The 22035-nt window shown below is 43.8% G+C and overlaps 1 protein-coding gene across 4 annotated transcripts in view; it reads right to left on the bottom strand.

Moving 5' to 3' along the window:
• The window catches only part of CHRDL1 (chordin like 1), a 117748-nt gene that overhangs the window by 66688 nt on the left and 29025 nt on the right, over positions 1-22035 (bottom strand). For all 4 annotated transcript variants that reach the window (XM_049644191.1, XM_049644189.1, XM_049644190.1 and 1 more), the window contains exons 3-4: positions 19063-19175; positions 16302-16395 (exon numbers count right to left, since the gene is read on the bottom strand). In XM_049644191.1, coding sequence (XP_049500148.1) covers positions 16302-16395; positions 19063-19175 — 207 coding nt within the window. The remainder of the gene's footprint in view (positions 1-16301; positions 16396-19062; positions 19176-22035) is intronic.

Here is a 22035-nt window from a genome sequence, read left to right on the forward strand (position 1 = left end):
TGTGTGCGGTGGGCCGGCTCTCCAAAATTAACTTCTAACTGTAGGGCATGCGAGGCCCTTTGAGACTCGGTCCCCACCGATTTGACCTCTCGAGCCTCCTCCCTCACAGACCATACCCACTCCAGTCACGGTCCCACACGTGCCTCGGCACGTGCCCTCCCTTTCCTCCTCCTCCATCTGGAAAAGCTCGATTTGTCTGTCAGAACCCAGCTTGAGTAGTGACTTTTCTCTGAGGAGCCTGGCTCTTAGCTCTTGGAGAGTGTCTCTTCTCTTCCCTTCTCTGTCTGCCCAGCCCTGTCCACACCTCTACTGAAGTACTCATCACACTATGTTTTAGTGATCTCGTTAGGCCTGTCTCCCCACCGAGACTGTGGGCTGTCTGAGGCAGGGACTTTGAAACCTCACCACCATTCATGGGACCTGGCCCAAAGCTTGTACTCTGGAAATGTTTGTGAAAAGAAGGAATAAGTGAGTGAGTGAGTGAGTGAGTGAGTGGACACGAACTGCCAACTTCTGGCTGGGAGGAGACTCCCTTCCCTGGCCTCCTCTGAATAAGGCTGCGGTCCAGTGTTTATCAATAGGGCCACCGGTGGAATTCGGATGGGACGTTTCTTCACTGCACTGCGTTCCCACTCACACCGTGGAACACGAAGCATCCCTGGTTCCTGCCTAGTCAATGCCGAGGACATCGCCCAGTCGCTGTGATGACCAACATAGTTCCCCAACATTTCCAAAGCCCTGGGAGAAGGGCGGGGGCACTGCTCCTCCGGGGCTGGGAGGCAACGCTATGGCAAGAGCTCTTTGCCCGGAGCCTGGTGGTCGGAGAGACCCCCTGCAACCAGATGCTGGATGACAGGCTCCAGCCAGAACATGAATTCGTAAGAGCGTAGACTGAAGCACTCCCAGCCTGCTAAGAGGAATCATGGCTGCCTAATCAGCGCTCAACAACGCAGAGCAATGAAGCCCGCTCAACGTTTTTTTTTGTGACTGGAGGCAAGGGGCAGGCCTAGCCAAAAGAAAAAACACACCCAGTCAAGCTTTCATGGCAGTCCGGAGATTGTTACCTCGTCCCAGCATTGCCCCTACGTCTCTGCTAAGTGCTCACCCTGCTCTGGGAGCATCAGCATCACTGAGCAGCACAGCATACTCAGCACCTCTGAAAATCTCATCGGTGGGAAATAGAAAGGAAAGGCAGAGAGGATGCCATTTATTTTGCCCCTCCTGCCTGACACTCACTAAACCTGTCACCTGTTTCCTTTGGAGCCCCCCCAACCCTCAACTTTTCCCTCAGGCTGGAGACATATGGTCAGTGCCTGTTTGTGAAGCTGCTGTCATTGGGATCTACGGGAACACGTACTGAAATGCCCGAGTGTCAAGCTTTGCCCACATTCCCTATTAATGATGCAATCTGGGGACTTGGGGTTCAAATTCCTTCTTTCCCCTGCTGGATACCGCCTTGCTTATATACGCACCTCTTTATGCTTTTCAAAGCAATTTCCCATGTCAACTTTGTTTTCATTGTCAATGCAAACCTTAGTAGAAAGCAGGAGTTATCACTCTCGTTTTACAAGTTGAGGAGACAGGCACACAGAGGCCAGTTAGGTCTGGACACGTTCCACAGTGAATCGGGGGAAGAGCAGGGTCATTCTCCCATCTCCCTTCTGGCCCTATGCCTTCCTGCTCCCATGACAGCACAGTTCAACCTCACCTCGGGGGAGAGAATGTGTACCCCACAGGAGCAAAGCTCTCTCCCCTTCCCAAATGTGGTCTTGATTCTGAAAGCCAATGATTGGGCCCTCTGCTCAGTGATACAGACCTGAAGCCGGAAGGCTTCATATGGATATCAACTTACTGGTGCACTCTGCAGTTCAGAGGGCAAAGCCCCAAATGCCCCCAAATGCCTTCTTATTAATTCCAAGGGGAGGGCACGCCCTTTCTCCAGGCTTTGGTACTAATCTGCTTTGTGGGGGGAAAAAAAGAAAGAGAGGAAGAAAAAGAAAAGACCAGACCAGAGCAAACAAAACCAAAGCAAACACCAAGAAGACCAAAATAATGTAAACAATTAGACAAAAATAACAGGTCCCAAACAGCCAAATGCATAAACACAATCCTATGCTTAACTGTAACATTTAAAAGTTTTCTGGTCACCGTTTGCTTCCAATCATAACCATGCCAAAACAAAGGAAAACGTACTATCATTTAAAAATATATCATGCTGGGTACACCTGGGTGACTCAGTCGGTTAAACATCCGACTTCGGCTCAGGTCATGATCTCACAGTTCATGAGTTCGAGTCTCGCATAGGGTTCCGTGCTAGCAGCACGGAGCCTGCTTGGGATTCTCTCTTTCCTCTCTCTCTGCCCCTCCCCTGCACACACTGTTTCTCTCTCTCTCAAAATAAATAAATAAACTGGGGCGCCTGGGTGTCTCAGTCGGTTGAGCATCTGACTTCAGCTCAGGTCATGATCTCATGGTTCATGAGTTCAAGCCCCACATCAGGCTCCGTGCTGACAGCTCAGAACCTGGAGCCTGCTTCAGATTCTGTGTCTCCTTCTCTCTCTGACACTCCGTGGTTCACACTCTCTCTCTCTCAGAAATAAATAAACACTAAAAAAAATTAAAACAAATAAATAAACTTAAAAATAAAATATTTTATACCGGGAAACAGAACTTATGTATCTAAAACATAAACAGACAGCAGAATTGATGATTATAAAGCAAACACCCCTGTAACTACCATGTAGGTCAAGAAAGAGAGTATGGCTAACACCCCAGAAGGCCCATTCTCTCCCCACTGGAGGGAACAACAGTACTGACTTTTGGGACAATCACTGCCTTTTTTCTTTTTACTACCGTTTTATCACATGTATATAACTTCCTTAAACAATATAGTTTCATTTCGCCTGTTGTGAACTTCATATTAATCAAAACACACTGAATGCACTTGTTCATGGACATGTGTCTTGCTTTTTTATTCAATGTCAAGCTTGAGCTGTAAGATGTCGACTTTTAAAAGACTTCTGCTCCCTTCTCCGTGCCGAAAAGCACAGCTGAGCTTTGAAACAACAGGGGTTTGAACTGCACAGGTCCACTTATACACAGATTTTTTTTTTTTTATAAACTCAGTACACTACCATGCACGTGCTTTCTCTTCCTTAGGATTTTAATGTTTTCTTTTCTCTAGCTTCCTTTATTGCAAGAACACAGCACTTAATACATATAACATACAAATATGTGTCAACTGTTCATGTTATCAGTGAAGCTTCCAGTTCAGCAGTAGGCTATTTGTAGTTTTTAGGAGAGTTGAAAATTATACCACATTTTCCACTGTGGGGCATCAGTGCCCCTCACCCCTGCTCAAGTTCATCATTCAAGGGTCAACTGTGTTTCCTTGTAGTTAACATTGTTCTCCTGCAGCCCATTTCTGTCCACTCTCCACCTTTGGAGGTGGAAGAAAAAAAGCTGATCAGCATCCTCTAGGACCCATTTATTTATCTTTCAGAAGGATGTTTGAGTCCTTCCTTTATGGGGCTCAGTAATTACACTTTTCCTTCAACACTGCCTCTTAGGTTTCATACTCTGATCCTTTAATAATCTTTTTAATGAAACCATACTGAATGGCTCCAGACATGATTTCCTTCAGCGAAGCAATCTCAGAAGAAGCCCTTTTGGAAATACACTTCTCTAGATCAAGAGAAACAGGGACACAGCTCTGCCCCTATGGATTTCTCCAGAAGACGACAAAAGCTGCCAGTCAATCAGCTGCTAACAGATGACACTGTCTGAAGTTCTGTAGGAAACATTAACAAGGAATACGTCGGTCATTACTGCCAGTTACCGCTTATCGTGGCCGTCAATGCTCAAGGCAGTGTGGTCTCTGGAGCCTTCCTTATCCTGTGAAAAGTGTGCTCTGACGATCGACATTTGCTAGATTCTTCTAAGACCCCTTGGTCATCTTCTGACTTCACTTGCTCATCTCTGCCACCAGCCTCTAGTCAAATTTCTTCTCTGCCTTCTTCCACATTTGAGAAAGAAAGGCACACCATACCATGGATGAACCTCGAAGACATTGTGCTAAGTGAAGGAAGGCAGTCACAAGAGGAAACATACTGTATGACTCCACTTACAGGAGGTACCTAGAGCAGTCAAATTCATAAAGACAGGAAGAAGAATGATGGCTGCCAGGGGCTGAAGGAGGGGGAAATGTAGATTTGTTTAATGGTGACAGAGTTCCAGCTTGAGAAGATGAAAAATTCCCCAAGATGGATGGTGCTGCTGGTTGCATAACAACATGAATGTACTTAGTGCCACAACACTGTACGCTTAAAAGTGGTCAAAATGGTGGGGCGCCTGGGTGGTTCAGTCCGTTAAGCATCCGACTCATTTTGGCTCAGGTCACGATCGCACGGTTCGTGAGATCGAGCCCCGTGTCGGGCTCTGCGTCGAAAGTGCAGAGCCTGCTTGGGATTCTCTTTCCCCGCCTCTCTCTCTGCCCCTCCTTTGCTCTCTCTCTCTTTCTCTCAAAATAAATAAATAATACAACATATAAAAAATATTAAAAAGTGGTTAAATGGTAAATATTGTTATGTATATTTTACTACAATAAAATTTTTTACATAAGAAGACATTAAAAAGTAGAAAGAAAAGAAGGGAGGGAGGGAGGTGAGAGGCAGGGAAAGAGAAAGGGAAACAAAGAAAAAGCAAGGAAGAAAGCAAGCCAAATTTCCCTGCCTCTCCTTCTCACTCCCCATTTCTGTCCTATTAAAATCATAAAGGAATCCACCATATAAAGGGTATGGGGTTGAGTGTGGACTCTGATTTGGCCTTAGATCCTTGAAGGCATGACCTTGTGAATGTGAAAAAGAAAATCAACGTTGCACGAATTTGCTAAAGGAAAGAAAACTCGAGCTTACAGGGTCACTTACCTAATTTTTATGTTTTAAAAGTAACTTGTACTCCCAAGTTTGATGTCTTTCCCTTTCTCTCCAATTAAAAAGAAAATCCAACCAACCATCTTCCTACCCACAACTTTGATTTATCCCTTTCTCTGGTGCCCAGCTGGCTCAGTCGGTACAGCATGCGACTCTTGAACTCAGGGTTGTGAGTTCTAGCCGCACATAGGGCGTAGACCCTAGTTAAAATTAATATAGATAGATAGATCGATAGATAGATACATACCCCTTTCTTTAAAGATACAGTACATATCCTTCATAGCGTCTCTCCCATTCAAGGAGTACAACCCTATAAAAAACTGTTTCAGCAGCCACCCATCTACTACTGACTCACCTCCCACTCTCTGAGTCTTAGCGTCTATGTGGCAAAGACAAGAGACAAACATCAAGCCATTTATACAATAGACTATTTTGATGGCCAAAAGTGGAGTCTTGCAAGGAGGTGGATTTTGGAACAAATTTCAATAACTGACACCCTAAAGTCTGCCAGTTTCTTAAATCACTTTTAGGGAATAGCTGACAGTGTAAAACTCTAAATACAAAAATCAGATGAAAATCATTCTAATAAAGACTGTTATTTATCTTAGTGGCTGCATCCAAAACCCTGGAGTGAAACCCTTTGGCTCTAGGCAACAGATAGCAAGGATATTTGGTTACTTCGAGAACATATTGGTTTTAAATTAACAACCCCAAAGTGAAAAACTGGAGAGCTGGCAACTCATCCTAGAAACCACCGTGTCCTCTGCCACGAATAAAGAACTTGCCCTTGATATTACAGAGAGGCGTGGTGCTCTGCAGGGCTGTGGAACGGGTAGAGCCGGACTCTCTAGCCTCCCCTCTTCAACCCCCACACACCAAATCTCTTCCAGGTACCCAGGCCAGTGGCCTCGGGATCTCCCCCCACCCAGCCACCCCCACTCTCTACCATTGAATTCTGCTTTCTAGATGCTGTGTGCAGACTGAATTGAAATCGTTAATAAGAGTCAAGATCCCACTTTCAAAGGTAGATTGATTTCTCAGGAATCAAAGCCTGAATTAAGAAGGTGAAGCTGTAACAATGATAGCATTTCAGGTGTCAGGCAACCTGGCAGGAAGTGGGGAAGGAGAGGGGGAGGCTGTTGCAATGCGGGCTAGACAGGTCTTGGAATCACAGGTGATGGGAAATCGAGGTAATAATCTCCTGCCCCACTTACTCGGAAAGCAGGCCCCGGTTTAAGAGTCAGCCCTGCAACCAGAAGAATGCTCAGTAAAGGACATCTTACTAATCCTTTCCTTAAAATACCCTAGATGTGACTCCTATTCCAAACTAAGTTGAAAACAGACTAAGCTGAAAACACTGATTTTATTTCAAACTATGTTGATTGCTTTTCCCTTTGAGAATTTCATTTGTTTATCAGCAGAAATTCCTGGGCTAATTCCGAGAAATGCCATTCATTTCTTGCCAACAACAAGTCATGGACAATGGGCGGGGTAGAAGGGAGAGCTCCCCACAGAGGGTCCTTCTTTCTGGACACAACGGCCAGGGGCTCTGAATGTGGAAGACGGCAGAAGAGCAAAGCTTTACGTGGGAGCCCTGGGAAAGCAGGGAGGCTGGCCACATGGAACAGTGTGCACATGTGACTTTAGGGTTGACCCTGGGAATGTGTCACGCAATCAAAGTATGTTTCTGAGGTACTTCTGTTCCCTATTACAGGAGAAACAATGTTGTCGTGTTGCCCCTGGCCCTTTGCACATGCACAGGGTCCTCTACTTGAGGATCGTGTAGGCAGTGCTCTTAACCTCTTTTATCAAGATGTTCCCTGGGACTTCCAGGCAGTCCCCAGTCCAACTGCATCAGACCTCACTGAGGTGCTTGTTTAAAGTATAGAATACCCACTGCAGCCCAACTGAATCAGAATTTTTAGTGTTAGGTCTGGGAGTCTGCATTTTATCAAATCTCTCCAGGTGGTCCTTAAGCACACTCAAGTTTGAGCAACACTAGTTTGGGGTCTTGTTGTAAAAGGGCCTGATTCCCTAACGAACTTCTCCAAACTAAGCTGCTCTATTATAACTTATTGCTATAATAAATGACTTCTGGAAACTGAATGGCATAATCCAAGACTTCTTAAAACATACAGTAAAAAAACACTAATCCTTCAGAGTGCCTTGCAAAAAAAACAGCTGAATCAGTTTGAAAAATATTGCACTCCATACACATCTCTGATAGATTCATAGTGTATATTAATATATTAAAGGCTCTGAGAAGTCCTGCATCAAACAAAACGTATTTACCTTTCTCTAATCCAAAAAGTTTATCTGCCCAGAAACTCTCAAGTTTATTTGCCCATGTAAATGTTTTCCCTAGTGAGCTCAATTACCATCCCATACAATTGTGTTCCTTGCAACAAACTTTGGAAAAACACTGCTTTAACCCAGAAGAGTGACTGCGGTGGTGGAGGTTTCTTAAATATAGAAAACAAATGGAAGATGCTTTTGGGACAAATGGGACTTGTCAGTATCCCTCAATGAAGTGCCACCTTCTTTATCTTTTTGTGGGATCAGCTTTGCTTAACGTTCATTGAAAGAAAGAGAGAAGTTTTACTCTATGAAGCAAAGGCACAGTTTTCCTAAAAGTCTTATTCTTAGATGACATAAGGGCTTCCAACATACTGACAGGAAATCCCATTCTTTTTCATTTTTAAAAAAACTTTACTATTTATTTCTGAGAGATAGAGACAGAGCATGAGCAAGCAGCGGGGGCGGGGGGGGGGTGGACAGATAGAAAGGGAGACACAGAATCCGAAGCAGGCTCCAGGCTCCGAGCTGTCAGCACAGAGCCTGACGCGGGGCTTGAACTCAAAGACCGTGAGATCATGACCCGAGCCGAAGTCCGATGCTTAACCGACTGAGGCACCCCGGCACCCCTCCCATTCTTTTTCAAAAGCAACTAAATCCCCAGGGTTTACCAGAGACAATGATCACCTCACCTGGACAGGAGACAAGTTGGGTACCATTTTCCTGAAGGAAGTTTTAACCCTTCATACTCTGTGTTCAAGGGCCAAGTGTATGAGGAAAATAATAGAAATAAAGCATGGAAGACAGTGAAAGTCACTATGATGTGAAAGAACAGACTGTATAGATATGGAGGGTCTAGTGACCAAAAGAGACTATCTCTGTGGATACCTCTCAAACATTGGTATAAGAAACTAACTAACAATAATAGGGGCACCCGAGTGGCTCAGTCGGTTAAGCATCCGACTTCGGCTCAGGTCATGATCTCGTAGCTTGTGAGTTCGAGCCCCGTGCTGGACTCTGTGCTGACACCTTGGAGCCTGGAGCCGCCCTTGGATTCTGTGTCTCCCTCTCTCTCTATTCCTCCCTTATTTGCGCTCTGTCTATATCTCTTTCAAAAATGAATGAACATTTTTAAAATTTTTTTAAAGAGAAACTAACAGCAACAACAATAATAAAGTAAAGCTCCTGCTATCCAGAGACCAATGTTCTAGAATCCTCAGGGTTTGGGATGGCTTTTTTGGATAGTTTTTTTTTTTTTTAAATACATTCTTCTTTTGCGGACAAGGAAATGGCCCCCAACTGATCATCTTGCATACAGAGTCGCATTAAATGGAAAGACTATGGCAGCTGGCTGTTAGTGTTTAAAAGGAGTTGACCCTTTTCAATAAAATCAAAAGGGGATACAGAATTCAGAAAAGAACCAAAGGAGAGAGGAAAGAGCAATGGAGATCACACACGAATGATGGCAATAGCAGCACTCAGCAGCCATGTGGATGGAAAGCAGCAGATACTCAAAGAGTTGAACCAAAAGAAGATGGGGTGGCTTTGAAATCCAGAAGAGATTCTTCAGTGAGTTACACATATAATCACTATACGACTCAGAAATCCCACTCTCAGGTATATCCCCCAAATAACTGAAAACATATGCCACAGAACAACTTGTAAATAAATGTTCACAGCAGCACTGTTCACAACAGCCAAAAGGTGGAAAGAACCCAAATGTCCATGCTTCCATTTACATGAAATGGCCAGAATAGGGAAAATTCATATAAACAGAAAGCAGATTAGTGGTTCCCAGGGACTAGTGGAGAGAGGGGATAATGATCGTTTAAGGGGCACAGGGTTTCCTTCTGGGGTGCTGAAAAATTTGGGGACCTAGATTAGAGGTGATGGTTGCCCCCCATTGTGAATGTTCTTAATGCCACTGAGCTGTACACTCTAAAATCATAAATTTTAGGTTATGTGTACTTTACCACAATAACAATTAAAGAAACCCCCCCCCCTTGAACTTTTGCCCTAAAAAACACTGGAGGGAGTAAAACAAGGCTTGTTTGCTTGATTCACGTAACACTAGCAGTCACAGACATGGGCACATAGTCATAGGACAGCAAGGGGAACACAATGTGTAGAGAGTTCAGCGATTAAAGATCAAAAACCAGATTCAGAGTGGCCGAGTGACCTGCAACCCTCACTAGGAACTGTCAAAGGCCGAATGCTGTGTCTCCACCTCATCTTATAAAGGCTATTTCCACTATGGTACAGATTTGCATGATCCGATCTTGTTCAGATGCGAGTGGTAAATAAGAGAATGCTATTGGTATAAAGTAGAAACTGCATTGGTTCATACATGACTTTCCCCAGCACATTAACATTTTGCACCATCAAGGGACAGCAGCATCACCAAGGGACAGCAGCACCATCAAGGGACAACATGAACACAACTGAAATCAGCAAGTTGTGAAAACATACAGTAATCTGCCCAATCCCCTTTCACCCCACATTCTTCCTCTTGGCTCAGTTTGGCCATACTTGTAAGTCTTGCAAGTGCTTGTAACAAGACTCTTTCTGATCTTTGCGCATTTTTCTCTTGTCTCTAAAACTCAGCAGTTTCAAATCTTCTTTCTTCCCCCTTTCCCCAAGCTGATGACACCATTTTAAAACGTGAAGTCTATACTTACTGTAATATTCTTTTATTTATTAGAAATCTAAGATGCCTTTTTAAGCCATGCTAGTTGTTTATTAATATAGTTCTTTTGTTAGTACTTTGGTTACAAAGTTGCATAAGTTTCCAGTTATTTTCTCCAATCTTGTTTGTTCTTTCAGCCTTGTTATTTTTCAGCATATAATTTTGCAGAATGTGGGGATTTTCAAAAACGCATCTATGGCAGCCACTCTGGAAAACAGTACAGAGTTTCCTCGAAAAGTTAAAAATAGAACTACCCTATGATCCAGCAATTGCACTACTAGGTATTTACCCAAAAGATCCAAAAATACTGATTCCAAGGACTACACAAAGCCCAATGTTTATAGCAGCATTATCAACAATAGCCAAATTGCGGCAAGAGCCCAATGTCCATCAACTGATGAATGGACAAAGCGGAGGTGGTATATATGGAGTGGAGTATTACTCAGCCATCAAAAAGAATGGAATCTTGCCGTTTGCAACAATGTAGATGGAACTAGAGAGTATCATGCTAAGCAAAGTAAGTCAGTCAAGGAAAGACAAATACCATATGATTTCACTCATATGTGGAACTTAACAAACAGAACAAATGAACGTGGGGGTAGAAAGAGAGCCGAACCAAGAAACAGACTCTTAACTAGACAGAACACACTGATGGTTACCGGAGGGGAGGCGGGTAGAGGGAAATAGGGGGCAGGGATTAAGGAGGGCACTTGTCATGATGAGCACCAGGTGTTGAATGGAAGTGATGAATCACTCTATTCTACACCTGAAACTAATATTACACTGTATGTTAACTAACTGGAATTTAAATTAAAACTTGAAAATGTAATTAAGAAATACACATATCACATTATGGCAGAAATGCTTGTATCTGCTATCTAGTTCACAACCCAACTCCCGTCAAGAGACAAATAATGGGGCACCATGGTTCAGTGGGTTGAGCATTCAACTCTTGATATTGGCTCAGGTCATGATCTGAGTTGTGGGATGGAGCCCCAGGTCCAACTCTGCACTGAGCGTGGAGCCTACTTAGGATTCTCTCTCTCCCTCTCCCCCACTCATGCTCCCCCCTCTCTCTCAAGAAAATAAAATAAATTTTTTTCAAAATAAAAAAAGAGACAGACAAATGGCATAGGGTTTCCAGCTTCTCCTTACAGTAACACACAGATTATAGTGCTATACTGGAAAGGTCATTTCTTTAACCTCCCTTGAATTTAAAAGACTGTGGCGAGGGATACCTCTCTTGGTAAAGCCACACTATCACTGTCCCTTAAAATCACATCATGGAACTAATATTTTTTCACCGTTAGCCAATAGGGAACGCTGTGGATTAGGTCTCTGGTAAGAGATAAAATCAGGTATGTTGGCAATTTTATAACAGCTCTTTAATGACCCACGGATGCTAGAAAACCCCAACAGGAACCCAAATTTCTGAATTCTGAGTAGCGAATTAAGATTAGCCATTAAAACAACTGTAGATAGTATCATGATTTAGACTCCTGGTGCCTATAAAAGTCTTCTTTTCATGATAAAATTATATATAAAGAACAAAAGGAAAGGAGCCCTGTCCTTTCTCTCTTCCTCTCCCCTTTACCACTCCACTTCACCAAAAGAGATCTGGAATTTTGTTCCTATAAATCTCTCAATATCATGGACTATGAGAGTCCTGCTTATTGACTGGGATGGATTTAGTGACCCTTCTGACTTCTGTGCAGTCTTGACTTTGTCATTAAGAATGTTCTAAATTTGAGGCACCTGGGTGGCTCTGTGGGTTAAGCATCTGACTCTTGATTTTGGCTCAGGTCATGATCTCGTGGTTCATGAGACTGAGCCCTGAGTCAGGCTCTGCGCTGACACTGTGGAGCCTGCTTGGGATTCTCTCTCTCCTTCTCTCTTTCTCTCCGCCCCTCCCCTGATCACTCTCTCTCTCAAAATAAATAAGCCTAAAAAAAAAAAAGAAATGTTCTAACTTCCATGCAGCACCTGCCTCTTCAGGCACAGTAGAGCACGCTGTCATATGTGACCAAGACCTGACCTCTCTGCCCCAGATACTTGGGGAAGCCCTGATGAAAAAAAATTTTCGTTTTCTCTTCATGGGAATCAATATAGATTTCTCTCTGGTAATTCTGGAAAAGCAGTGTGTGTACTTTGATTGCCACAGTTCAACAGGAACTGCAGGAGACAACCCCAAATACAGGTGGGAACCTCGGAAATTTCCGGGGTAGGGAGTCTGGAGAGCAAGAACCAGGGTGAACAGAGAAACAAATGGGGGGCGAAGGCTCTTGTGTCTTCTCCAACGGAAGATGAGCTCCAGGCGTATCTAGCAGGACCCTCCCACTGAATCCATCTCCAACCATATGAACGTCCCTAGTCAATAGGGCTACAGAATGGTATGCAAGACCAAACCTTGGGTATATAGCTTCCTCATTTGTTTTCTCGTTTTGATACAGAACTTGTTCATCATCCTGGCCTATAAATCTTCTACTTTGCAATGAAAGCATTTTCATCACAGTGCCTTCCATTGGGTTAAGACAGAAAATTAGAGCCCCTTCCTTTGACCAAACATTCCTGTGGCCCTGAAGGCAGGAGTTTCCTCATGCCTAATAATCACTGGGGCGGAAGGAATACAGAGGAGTCATCACAGCCAGTGCCCTGTCTCAAAGCAGAACAGTGACAACTTTATCTCAGATGGGTGGGTACCTTTTTACTTACAGAAATATGCTGTAAAGAGACAGAAATTCTCCTTAGTCATTTATTCTGGGATTTAACAGCCACCGTGTCCCAAAGTTCATCCCTTTATCAAACTCCATTCTTCTCTGCTATGGTTTAATTAAACCTGTTCACTCTTGTTTGATCTTCAATAGCAAGAAGAGGTGGTTTGCATTCCTGTTCAATATGGCCATGAGAGCACAGGAGAGAACTCCCTGCTCTTTTCCCACCAAAGAGTGAGGGATGAAATGTAAAACTAACAATAAAGAAAAATGAGCAAATAAATGAGGGAGTAAGTAAACAAATAAATAAATAAAAAGTTAAAAAAGGCTTTTAAATATTTATTTTTGAGAGAGAGAGGGAGACAGGGTGTGAGCAGGAGAGGGGCAGAGACAGAGAGGGAGAGGGAGACACAGAATCCGAAGCAGGCTCCAGGCCCTGAGCTGTCAGCACAGAGCCCCATGCGGGGATTGAACCCACGAACCTTGAGATCATGACCCAAGCTGAAGTTGGATGCTTAACTGACTGAGCCACCCAGGTGCCCCAATAAATAAAAACTTTGAAACTGCAAAATCATGCCCAGAAACAAAAACAAGACTCCTTGTGGAATAAAACATAGAACAAAAGTACAGCAATAAAGGGAAGGGGCCAAAGCCGTATGGTCCATATGGCAGCTAAGACTGGATACAGATAGTTGGGACCAGAGCCGGGCAAGAACTATGGCCTCCAAGTGGCTTCTCATGTAAAGGTGGAGACTAGGGCCCCACTCTTCCCATGTAAACAGGGATGGACATAGCTCTGCCCACCTGAGGTGGCTCTCCCAAGGTAGGCAGCTGTAGCTGAGGTCACAGTACAAGATCATTATCAGGGACTAGCACTGCACAAGAAAACAGAGGTCGAAATAGACCATCCAGGCATAAGGGAGCCCAAGCTGAAACACTAATGTAAACACTAGTGTAAACACTAATGTAAACACCTGGTTCAGAGCTAAGTGAACTGTGTGGCCTGGAACAATCTTTCCATCAGGAAGGAAGGCCTTATCCAAGCAAACAAGCAAAGAAACATTTTAGAAAACAAGGGGAAATTCAGATCTAAGAAAAGCCATCAAGAAACCCAGTACAACTGAGAATTCACACCAGGAAAAAATACAAACATTTAACCTATCTAAAATGGACCCTAAATAAACATTTAAATGCATTAAAGAAATAAAGAATAAGGTCCCAAGAAATAATAACAAGGGTTTATAAAACAGCAATATGTAGATATTTTAAAATGTAGTTCAAAAACTTGGGGGGAAATACAGTTATTGAAAATAAGAGAACAAACAGAACCCAACAGATGGCCTGAATAGTAGGCATGAAAAGGCCTGAGAAAGAATTCACGAATTGGAGGACAGAACTGAAGTAATATATCATTACGGGGAGTATGTCAAGACAGAAAAAATAAAAGAAGCATGAAGAGATAGAGGATAAATTAAATGAGCTGCAAAAACATATGTCAAAGGCAACTTTGAGAACGAGGAAAAAAGAAGGGTAAGATGTAATGTTCAGAAAAACCATGAGTAAAAATTGAAGAGAAACTTGCGTCTTTTGGCTGAAAAAATGATAGACTGAGCAGGCTAAAGAAAAATAAATCACATATCTACACCATTCGTCATGTGCATCAAAGAAAAAGAGGAAATCTTAAAAGCTGGAAGAAGGAGAAAACAGGTTGCCTAGAAAAGAACTACAATCCAACACCATACTTGTTATCCCCAAAGGAAGGAAGTCAACAGACCATTTATTAGTATCTTCAAAGTGTTGAGGGAAATTTTTTAGCCAGCCAAATTATCATTCAAGGATGAGGGCAAAATAAAGACATTTTTGCATATAAGGATTGGGGAACCTTCGTACTACCTCCCACAGAAAGAACTGTTAAATAAGCCTTAAAGACAAATTTCTCTTTTCTGGTATTGATGGCCTCGATTCCTTTACAACTTGTCTTTTCTCCCAAAGGAACTGCTGGCTTATACTTTGCTTTTTCTCAATACTTGCTTCCTATTCTGCAGCTGGGGTAGGTGATAGCCATATTGCACTCTACCGTCTTCGGCCCTGTGTTTTGTATCTGGGTCATGCCTCAACCTCCCTCCCAGGGAAGAACAATGTCTACATAGCTTCGATACATTCCTATGGCATGAGACCACTTTTGGAGGCTTCCGGTGGAAAACAAAGTGGAAAAAAATCTCCAGATTGGCCTTTTTAATGGGAAATTTTGCTCCCACCTACCAAACCTCTCCTTCGTAATCCAGTTTCAGTAGAAGCAGCAAAGAAAGAAATATCAAACCTGTAAGCCTCATTTAGGGATTTATTACAAAAACCAACTTGCAGGTAGATCTTCTGCCAGGTCAGTCTCTTACATCTTGAAGCACATACTGTCATCATCAATATTCAGAATGATAAGTGTATGACATGGCATGATCTTTTGCCATGGGGGAAAGAAGTCCCTGTGTTCATCAGCGTGTATTTTCTGATCCAGGAAAGTGTAGTTCACAAAGGGGGTGACCGAGAGGGTTTGGGGGCTTCTTCTCCATTAAACACCTCCATCCCTATAACTGAAATGTTAACTGCATTTTCATTGAACCTTATTCCTAGCCCCATTCCTACCATTGCTGCCCTGACACTTTGGGTTCCTCTCTTTTAAGTTCTGGAAGTTCTTTACTACTTAAAAAAAGCACCACCTACGCCCTAGACTAGTGGTCCTTTGTGTTCGTAGGGTCACGTACACCCCCTTTACAAATACCAGTAAGATTATGGATCGTCTCTAAAGGAGTTTACATGTAGACATTGTTACACCAAAAATGAAACCATTTTAGAGGGTTCACTGACCCCATAAAGCCCACCCACGGACTCCACCTCAAGAACCTCCATCCTAGAGGAAAAAAAGATCAATTTACGTGCCACAAGGCTTCTACTGCCCAGATCCCAAGGCCATCACTTAGCTTTTCCTAGGCCTGCTGTCCGGCCCACAGCATTCTCTTAATCATTCCACACCTGCATGCCTCTGGTGTGGGAGCCAGGCCCCAGTCAGACGTGAACAAAGTGTCATTGAGGGAGCCGCTGCCTCAGACAAACACCCTAGCCGCAAACCATCAAAGTAGACGGTTCTAACGGCCTTGTGAAAGTCTCTGCCCGCCTCCCCCTTAGATTTGCTCTTAACAATGTGTACATAATAACTGTGCAGTCTGGAGGAGGTGACTATTCAGCAGGCAGGCAGCTTTATACTGTCATAAAACTCACTGGTTCAGCTCCTTTGATTTATGCAATCCCAGCACTAATTGCTTGAGACACGTGCCGCCATGCTACAATTCCCCTGGTGCCTGCTGCCCATGGCAGGAAGAGGCTGTTTATGGCACAAACTCTCTGGGCCACAATTCCCTTCCCCCAACTGACATCCACCTTCAAATGATTAAAAGCCCAATGAAAATCTGTTACTGGGTACCCAATAACTTATTAGAGCTTAGAATGGGCCCCGCTTGGGCTATAAACAGCATTTAGGGGCCAGCATGGCCTGCCTAAAAGCGTCCTATTGTTATTTCTGTCTGGAAGTTTCCCTTCTGGGGAATTAGGCAGATGGAGTGGCTTGGGTGGAAGAGGGAGGAAGGAGAACCACAGCGGGGAAAGAGAGAGGCGATCTGGTTTTACCTGGGCAGCGCGGGCAGCACAGATGTGGAATATGCACAGGGGAGACGCAGTGAAGGCTTGGACATCTGACTCGGCTGCAAAGCACATTCCCATTCTGAAAGAGAGGAGGCAACCACGAGAAAAAAAATGAATGTCTTTCAAAGGTCACCTGTGGTCATGCCAGTCTGGGAAACAGGCACGCAGAGACTCACCCAGACAGCGAATGACGCATTCCCAAGGAGCTGAATGAAATCAGCATTTTCTTCCCTTTTCTCATCACTAGCACGTCTGCTGGGTTGGTGGATAGCTGGCTGGCATATCTTTCTGAAGCTGGGGTCACCACTGCTCTCATTTTCAAAGCCTCCCACCAACTGCGGACAAAAGCTCCTCCTGGCCTGGCTTTGTGGTGTTTCTAGCCTTTCTGGCTCCAGCTGCACATCCACAAGAGCCTAGTCTAATTACACAATCACCTGCTCAATACCACCTGAGGGAAGGGATAACCAGTGATGGGCCCCCCTTAGCTGCTACCCACCCCTGGGCATGGAGACATCCCTGACACATGGGTCTTGGATTCCACGTAACTCTGCCTGGGTCCAGCAGGCTGAATGCCTCCTCTCCGCCTTTCCTGTTTCAGTCGTAAGTTTTCGGAGAACAAGCTAGGCTTTGGAATTGAGCGGATTACCTAGTGTGCCTGGTGGTGGGGGCGGGGGGGAGGGGGAGGGCGGTGACTGGGTCCCTGCCCAATTTACAATGACAAGATCCCTAGCTCTGACAGCTCTCAGCCATTGCTAGATCATGGGAGGCCTTTGGAAATCAATTGGGCATTAGCATATTTCCATCCATAATTCATTCCAAGCAAGGGTTACTTGCATCTATCACGCTCTTGTGGGGGAAGAGGGTGACAAAGAGGATGTGGAAAGAGAAGATGCCAGCCCTTGAGCTGTTGGATTTGGGATCATATTAACATTTTCCCTGCCCTGCAGACAGCAAAGCTCAGCCCCCAAGGGTTAGCTGTCCATTTCCAATGTGTTGGGTCAAGAATCTGACACAATCTTGTCATACCAGGCAGTTAATCAGTCCCCAGATGCCCTATTTGATACCTGCCCTGGCCATTTAAAGAGGCAGGCTTCTTTGATCCAAATCCAAATGACCTTACCAGAAACCTTTTTCTTTTCTCATGGACTTTCTAGAACAAATTTTTGGAGTGTTGCATTTGGAAACACCACAGAGTCTCCTTTTGTGCCACACTCCTCAGAGCCAGGTGGTATCATCTTGAACTGAAATCACCAAAGCACATCAGAAACCACTCCTTCTGGCTGAGGCCTACGCTGATGCCTCCTTAATGCATTGAACTGAATTCTGTTCTAGAGTTAACAGATTAACAAAAATAACAGTCATAGTGATAGTGATGATGACGATGACGATGACAGCAGCTGATGTCTCTTGAATGCTGTGACCAAGCACTGTTGTAACTGAAATGTATTAGTGAATTTAATCCTTACCACACCCATATGAAATACATAGTATCATGATCCCATTTTAAAGAAAAAGAAGCTGAAGGGATCGCAGAGAGGTTAGGTAACTTGTCCAACATAACACGGCTCACAGGTGGCAGAGCCTGAATTGGAAACATGGTCTGTCTTGACCCTGGAGCCCGGTAGCCTCTTAATATTACCTCCTACTGCCCCAAGTTTAGATTTTCACATCCTTAAGATTCTAGAAGCCCAAATTTCTGTTTAAATGGCAAAAGAATCTGGCTTGCAAGTGACTGCTTCTGTTCTACCTGGGCACTAGGGAGGAGATACAGTCCTTCCACAAGGTCTCACGTGAGAGGCTGGTCTTGAAAATTCTTTCCATCTGCTCAGAGTTCTCTATTCTCAAGGCCTGGTACAAGGCTTCCTTTCCCAATTGGCCTAGTGCAGTGGTCCCCACCAGGGGTCATTTTGCTCCCCAAGCAACTCTGGCCATATCTTGAGACATTTTTGGTTGTCATAACTGGGATTGATGCTATTGGTGTCTATTGGGTAGAGGCCAGGGACGCTGCTAAACATCCTACACAGTCCGGGACGGGCCCTACAACAAGGAAATATCTGTACCGGAATGTCAATAGTGTAGAGATTGAGAAACCCTGGCCTACTATGTGATGGTAGAAGCTTATCCAGAAAGATGGACCACACCTGTGGCCCTGGGTCAAGGCCACAGAAAGAAGACGATACTGCCTATTTTGTCTATTGCAAAGATGGCATTTAATGTATCCAAACACCTCTCCAAATGATTGGTCAGGAGCCAAGGCCACGCCAAGGGAACTCCAATCATCAGCAGGTACAGGCCAAGGTTTCACAGCCTCGATCCTAATTATAGTTTCTGGTGGAGTCAACAAAAAATACACTCTCCCAAGGAACCAGTGTATAACCTGTCCTCATCTTTTCTCTAAAGGCCAGCCTTGAACATGATCTTCGAAAACGGTTTTGTCTTACAATCCAGGTATTCTAATTGAGCTTTGCTTCCCCATTCCCGGGAATCAAACTCTTCTACCTTCTCCCACCATGTCCCATATCATTTGGCTAAGAGACTATAAATATCTGTCCCAAGCAAATACTCAGGGATCCCAAAGGCAACAAGCCAAAACGCAACAAGATGAAAAAGTCAGATGTTTGTTTTTCCATAGAAGCTGCTTCCTAACTTTTCTTAGGCTTTTACCGCCCATGCTTCCCGGCCATTCAGGCAAAGGAAGTATGTCTGAGGAGCAAACTGGGTAATCATATGCTGGGAAGGATTGTACCTCTGAGCAGATGCAGTTCACACAGTAAACCAACCCATAAGGTTCCAGGTAAGGATGCCATCTCTCACCCACTCTGTACTTCTTGTCTTGAAACACACAATATGTCTCTGAATCTGTGAGGAAGGAGATGGAGAATAGGGCAGTTAGAAACCACAGACAAAGTCATAAAATCCAAAGGCAATCACACTTTCCATCTGTTTTAGGGTACTTCAAGAGAAGAGGCATAGGGGATATTTCCAGAAGCCCTTCTAGGAGCTCCGTGTTCTACATGCTTTGCTTATTTGATCCTACGATGATCGAACAAGGTAGGCACTACCATTAATCTCATTTCATAGATGAGGGAAATCAAGGGTCCTCTAACCAGCAAGTAACTGACATGAGAGTCAAACCCAGGTTTGCCTCAGTGAAGCCAAGATCCTGATTACCGCTCTGTTCCAATGGTAAGATAAGAGAGCATGTCGGGTGTCCTTTTGGAAGAAGTTGTGCTCCTTGCTTTGGAAATGCAAGCTAAGGTCTGAAATGCTGATCTCTCTTTCTCAGAGCTGCCTGGTGGTGGTGTAGGAGTAATGAATGAAAAGCACTGTGTTAAGTTCCTATAAATGGCTTTTGCCCATGCATGCTAATATCATTCAATTATTAACCAAGTATTTTACACTTACTCTTTTTTTAATTAATTAATTAATTTATTTTGAGAGAGAGAGAGAACACAATCGGGAGAGGGGCAGAGAGAGAGGGGGACAGACAGAGAAGCTGAAGCAGACTCTTTGCTGACAGCAAAGAGCCTGATGTGGGGCTTGAACTCACAGACCGCGAGATCATGACCTGAGCCAAAGTCGGACGCTTAACCGACTGAGCCACCCAGGCGCCCTGGACACTTATCGTCAGGCATTCTGCTAACTGCTGGGGATAAAATGGTGAGCAAGAATATCCGTAGTCTTTGCTCTCATTCAACTCAAAGACTGTTTCTTATGTAAACAACTCCCCATTTGCTCCAAAGTAATGTCCCCTTCCCCTTTGATGAAAAGAAACTTTCATAGCCATAGCCTGTCTTGTGCCACAGTTTCTTGTATTACTTTACAGGTCTTATTTCTCCATCAAAGTAAAAGCTCCTCAAAAGCAGGCAACATTTGGGGCGCCTGGGTGGCTCAGTTGGTTAAGCATCCGACTTCAGCTTGGGTCACGATCTTGTGGTTCCTGAGTTGGAGTCCCACGTTGGACTCTGTGCTGACAGCTCAGAGCTTGAAGCCTGCTTCGGATTCTGTGTCTCCCTCTCTCTCTGCCCCTCCCTTGCTCATGCTCTCTCTCTCTCTCTCAAAAATAAACATTAAATTTTTTTTTTTCAAAAAAGCAGGCAACATTTATTCTTTGCTCTCTATCACATGGCCTACTACGCTGGGGCCAATAAATGTAATCAGTTAACAACTGACTGGTAAATGAATCTCCAAACATGTGATTCACCGAATCCCATCCTCGTTTATCTCCTGCTTCCCAACACACAAGGTCAAAACAAACCAAGACTCTTCTTGTAGCAAACATATTAGTTTCCCTCACTCTCCAGTACACATTTCGCTGATGAGCAAATTGAATAAAGAAAAGGCAGATGAGCAAGAAACTGGGAGAAGATCTTTCCAATAAATAAACTATGAGTATCGGGAACTTTTGATCATTTAAATTAATAAGTAAAGGACCAACCAATCCATTAGAAAGATGATCTATTTACCTGAGACATGAATAACAATTTGGGGGAAGAAGAAATGGGAACAGGCAATAAACAGGAAAAGATGTTCAACCTCACTAGAAATCAGAGATTCAGATTAATACTACACTGAAAGGGGCGCCTGGATGGTTCACTAAGTTGAATGTCAGACTTCAGCTCAGGCCACGATCTCACAACTCATGAGTTCGAGCCCCACATGGGGCTCACTGCTGTCAGCACAGAGCCCGCTTGGAGTCCTCGAGTCCCCCTGTCTATCCCCCACTCACGCTCTCTCTCAAAAATGAATAAACATTTAAAAAAAAAAGCTACACTAAGATCATTGTCTCAAGCAGCCACTCACTCAAGACCCTCAATGATTTTTTTTCCAACCACCCAAAAATAAATTCCAATTTACTTTTCAAATCTTTGTTTCCAACTTCTTCGGAAGAATGAGCTGGGAGAGTCAGAAAATGTGGGTTTGAATTCTAAACCAGCTCTACCTGTGTGGCATTGAGCAAGTCAGTGAAACTATCAGTCTTAAAAAAAATAAAAAATTAAAGTTAAAAAACCTGCCAATCTGTGTTCCACACCTGTGGGATACAGATTATCTGCTTCTCAAGCAGAGGTTGGAGGAGTAAATGAAACTCTGTAAATGAAGAAGTACTACAAAACGTAGAGTGTCATTTTATAGTAATTGTTTTCGTCTTAGAAAAGCAATGCATACTTAATGTAGAAACCTGGAAAACTTGCACAAAGTTCCAGAAAGAACAAAGTAAAAACATAAATGTATATACGTGAAAAACATTACACGCAATTCCAGCATGAAGACAACCACTTTTAATATACCGGTAACTCAGAAATAGCCTGTGGTTGAAGAAAAAAATCAAATGGAAAGTTACAAAATAGTTTGCACCAAATGAAAATAAAAACACGGCATGTCACAATCAGTGAGATTTGGCTAAAGAAGTACTCAAAGGCCTAGATCACTAGAACACCTATATTAGAAAAGGAGAAAACTCTCAAACCAATACCTTAAGAAACTAGAAAAAGGTGGGGTGCTTCGGTGGCTCAGTTAAGCAGCTGACTCTCCATTTCAGCACAGGTCATGATCTCACAGTCCTGAGATCAAGCCTCATGTTGGGCTCCGTGCTGGGTGTGGAGCCTACTGAAGATTCTCTCTCTCCTCCTCTCCCTCTGACCCTCTCCCGCTTGCTGTCTCTCTCTTTCTCTCTCTCTCAAAAAAAAAAAAAAAAAAAAAAAAAAAAAAAAAAAAAAAA

Source organism: Panthera uncia, chromosome X (assembly GCF_023721935.1).
Source record: "Panthera uncia isolate 11264 chromosome X, Puncia_PCG_1.0, whole genome shotgun sequence".
Taxonomy (NCBI): Eukaryota; Metazoa; Chordata; class Mammalia; order Carnivora; family Felidae; genus Panthera; species Panthera uncia.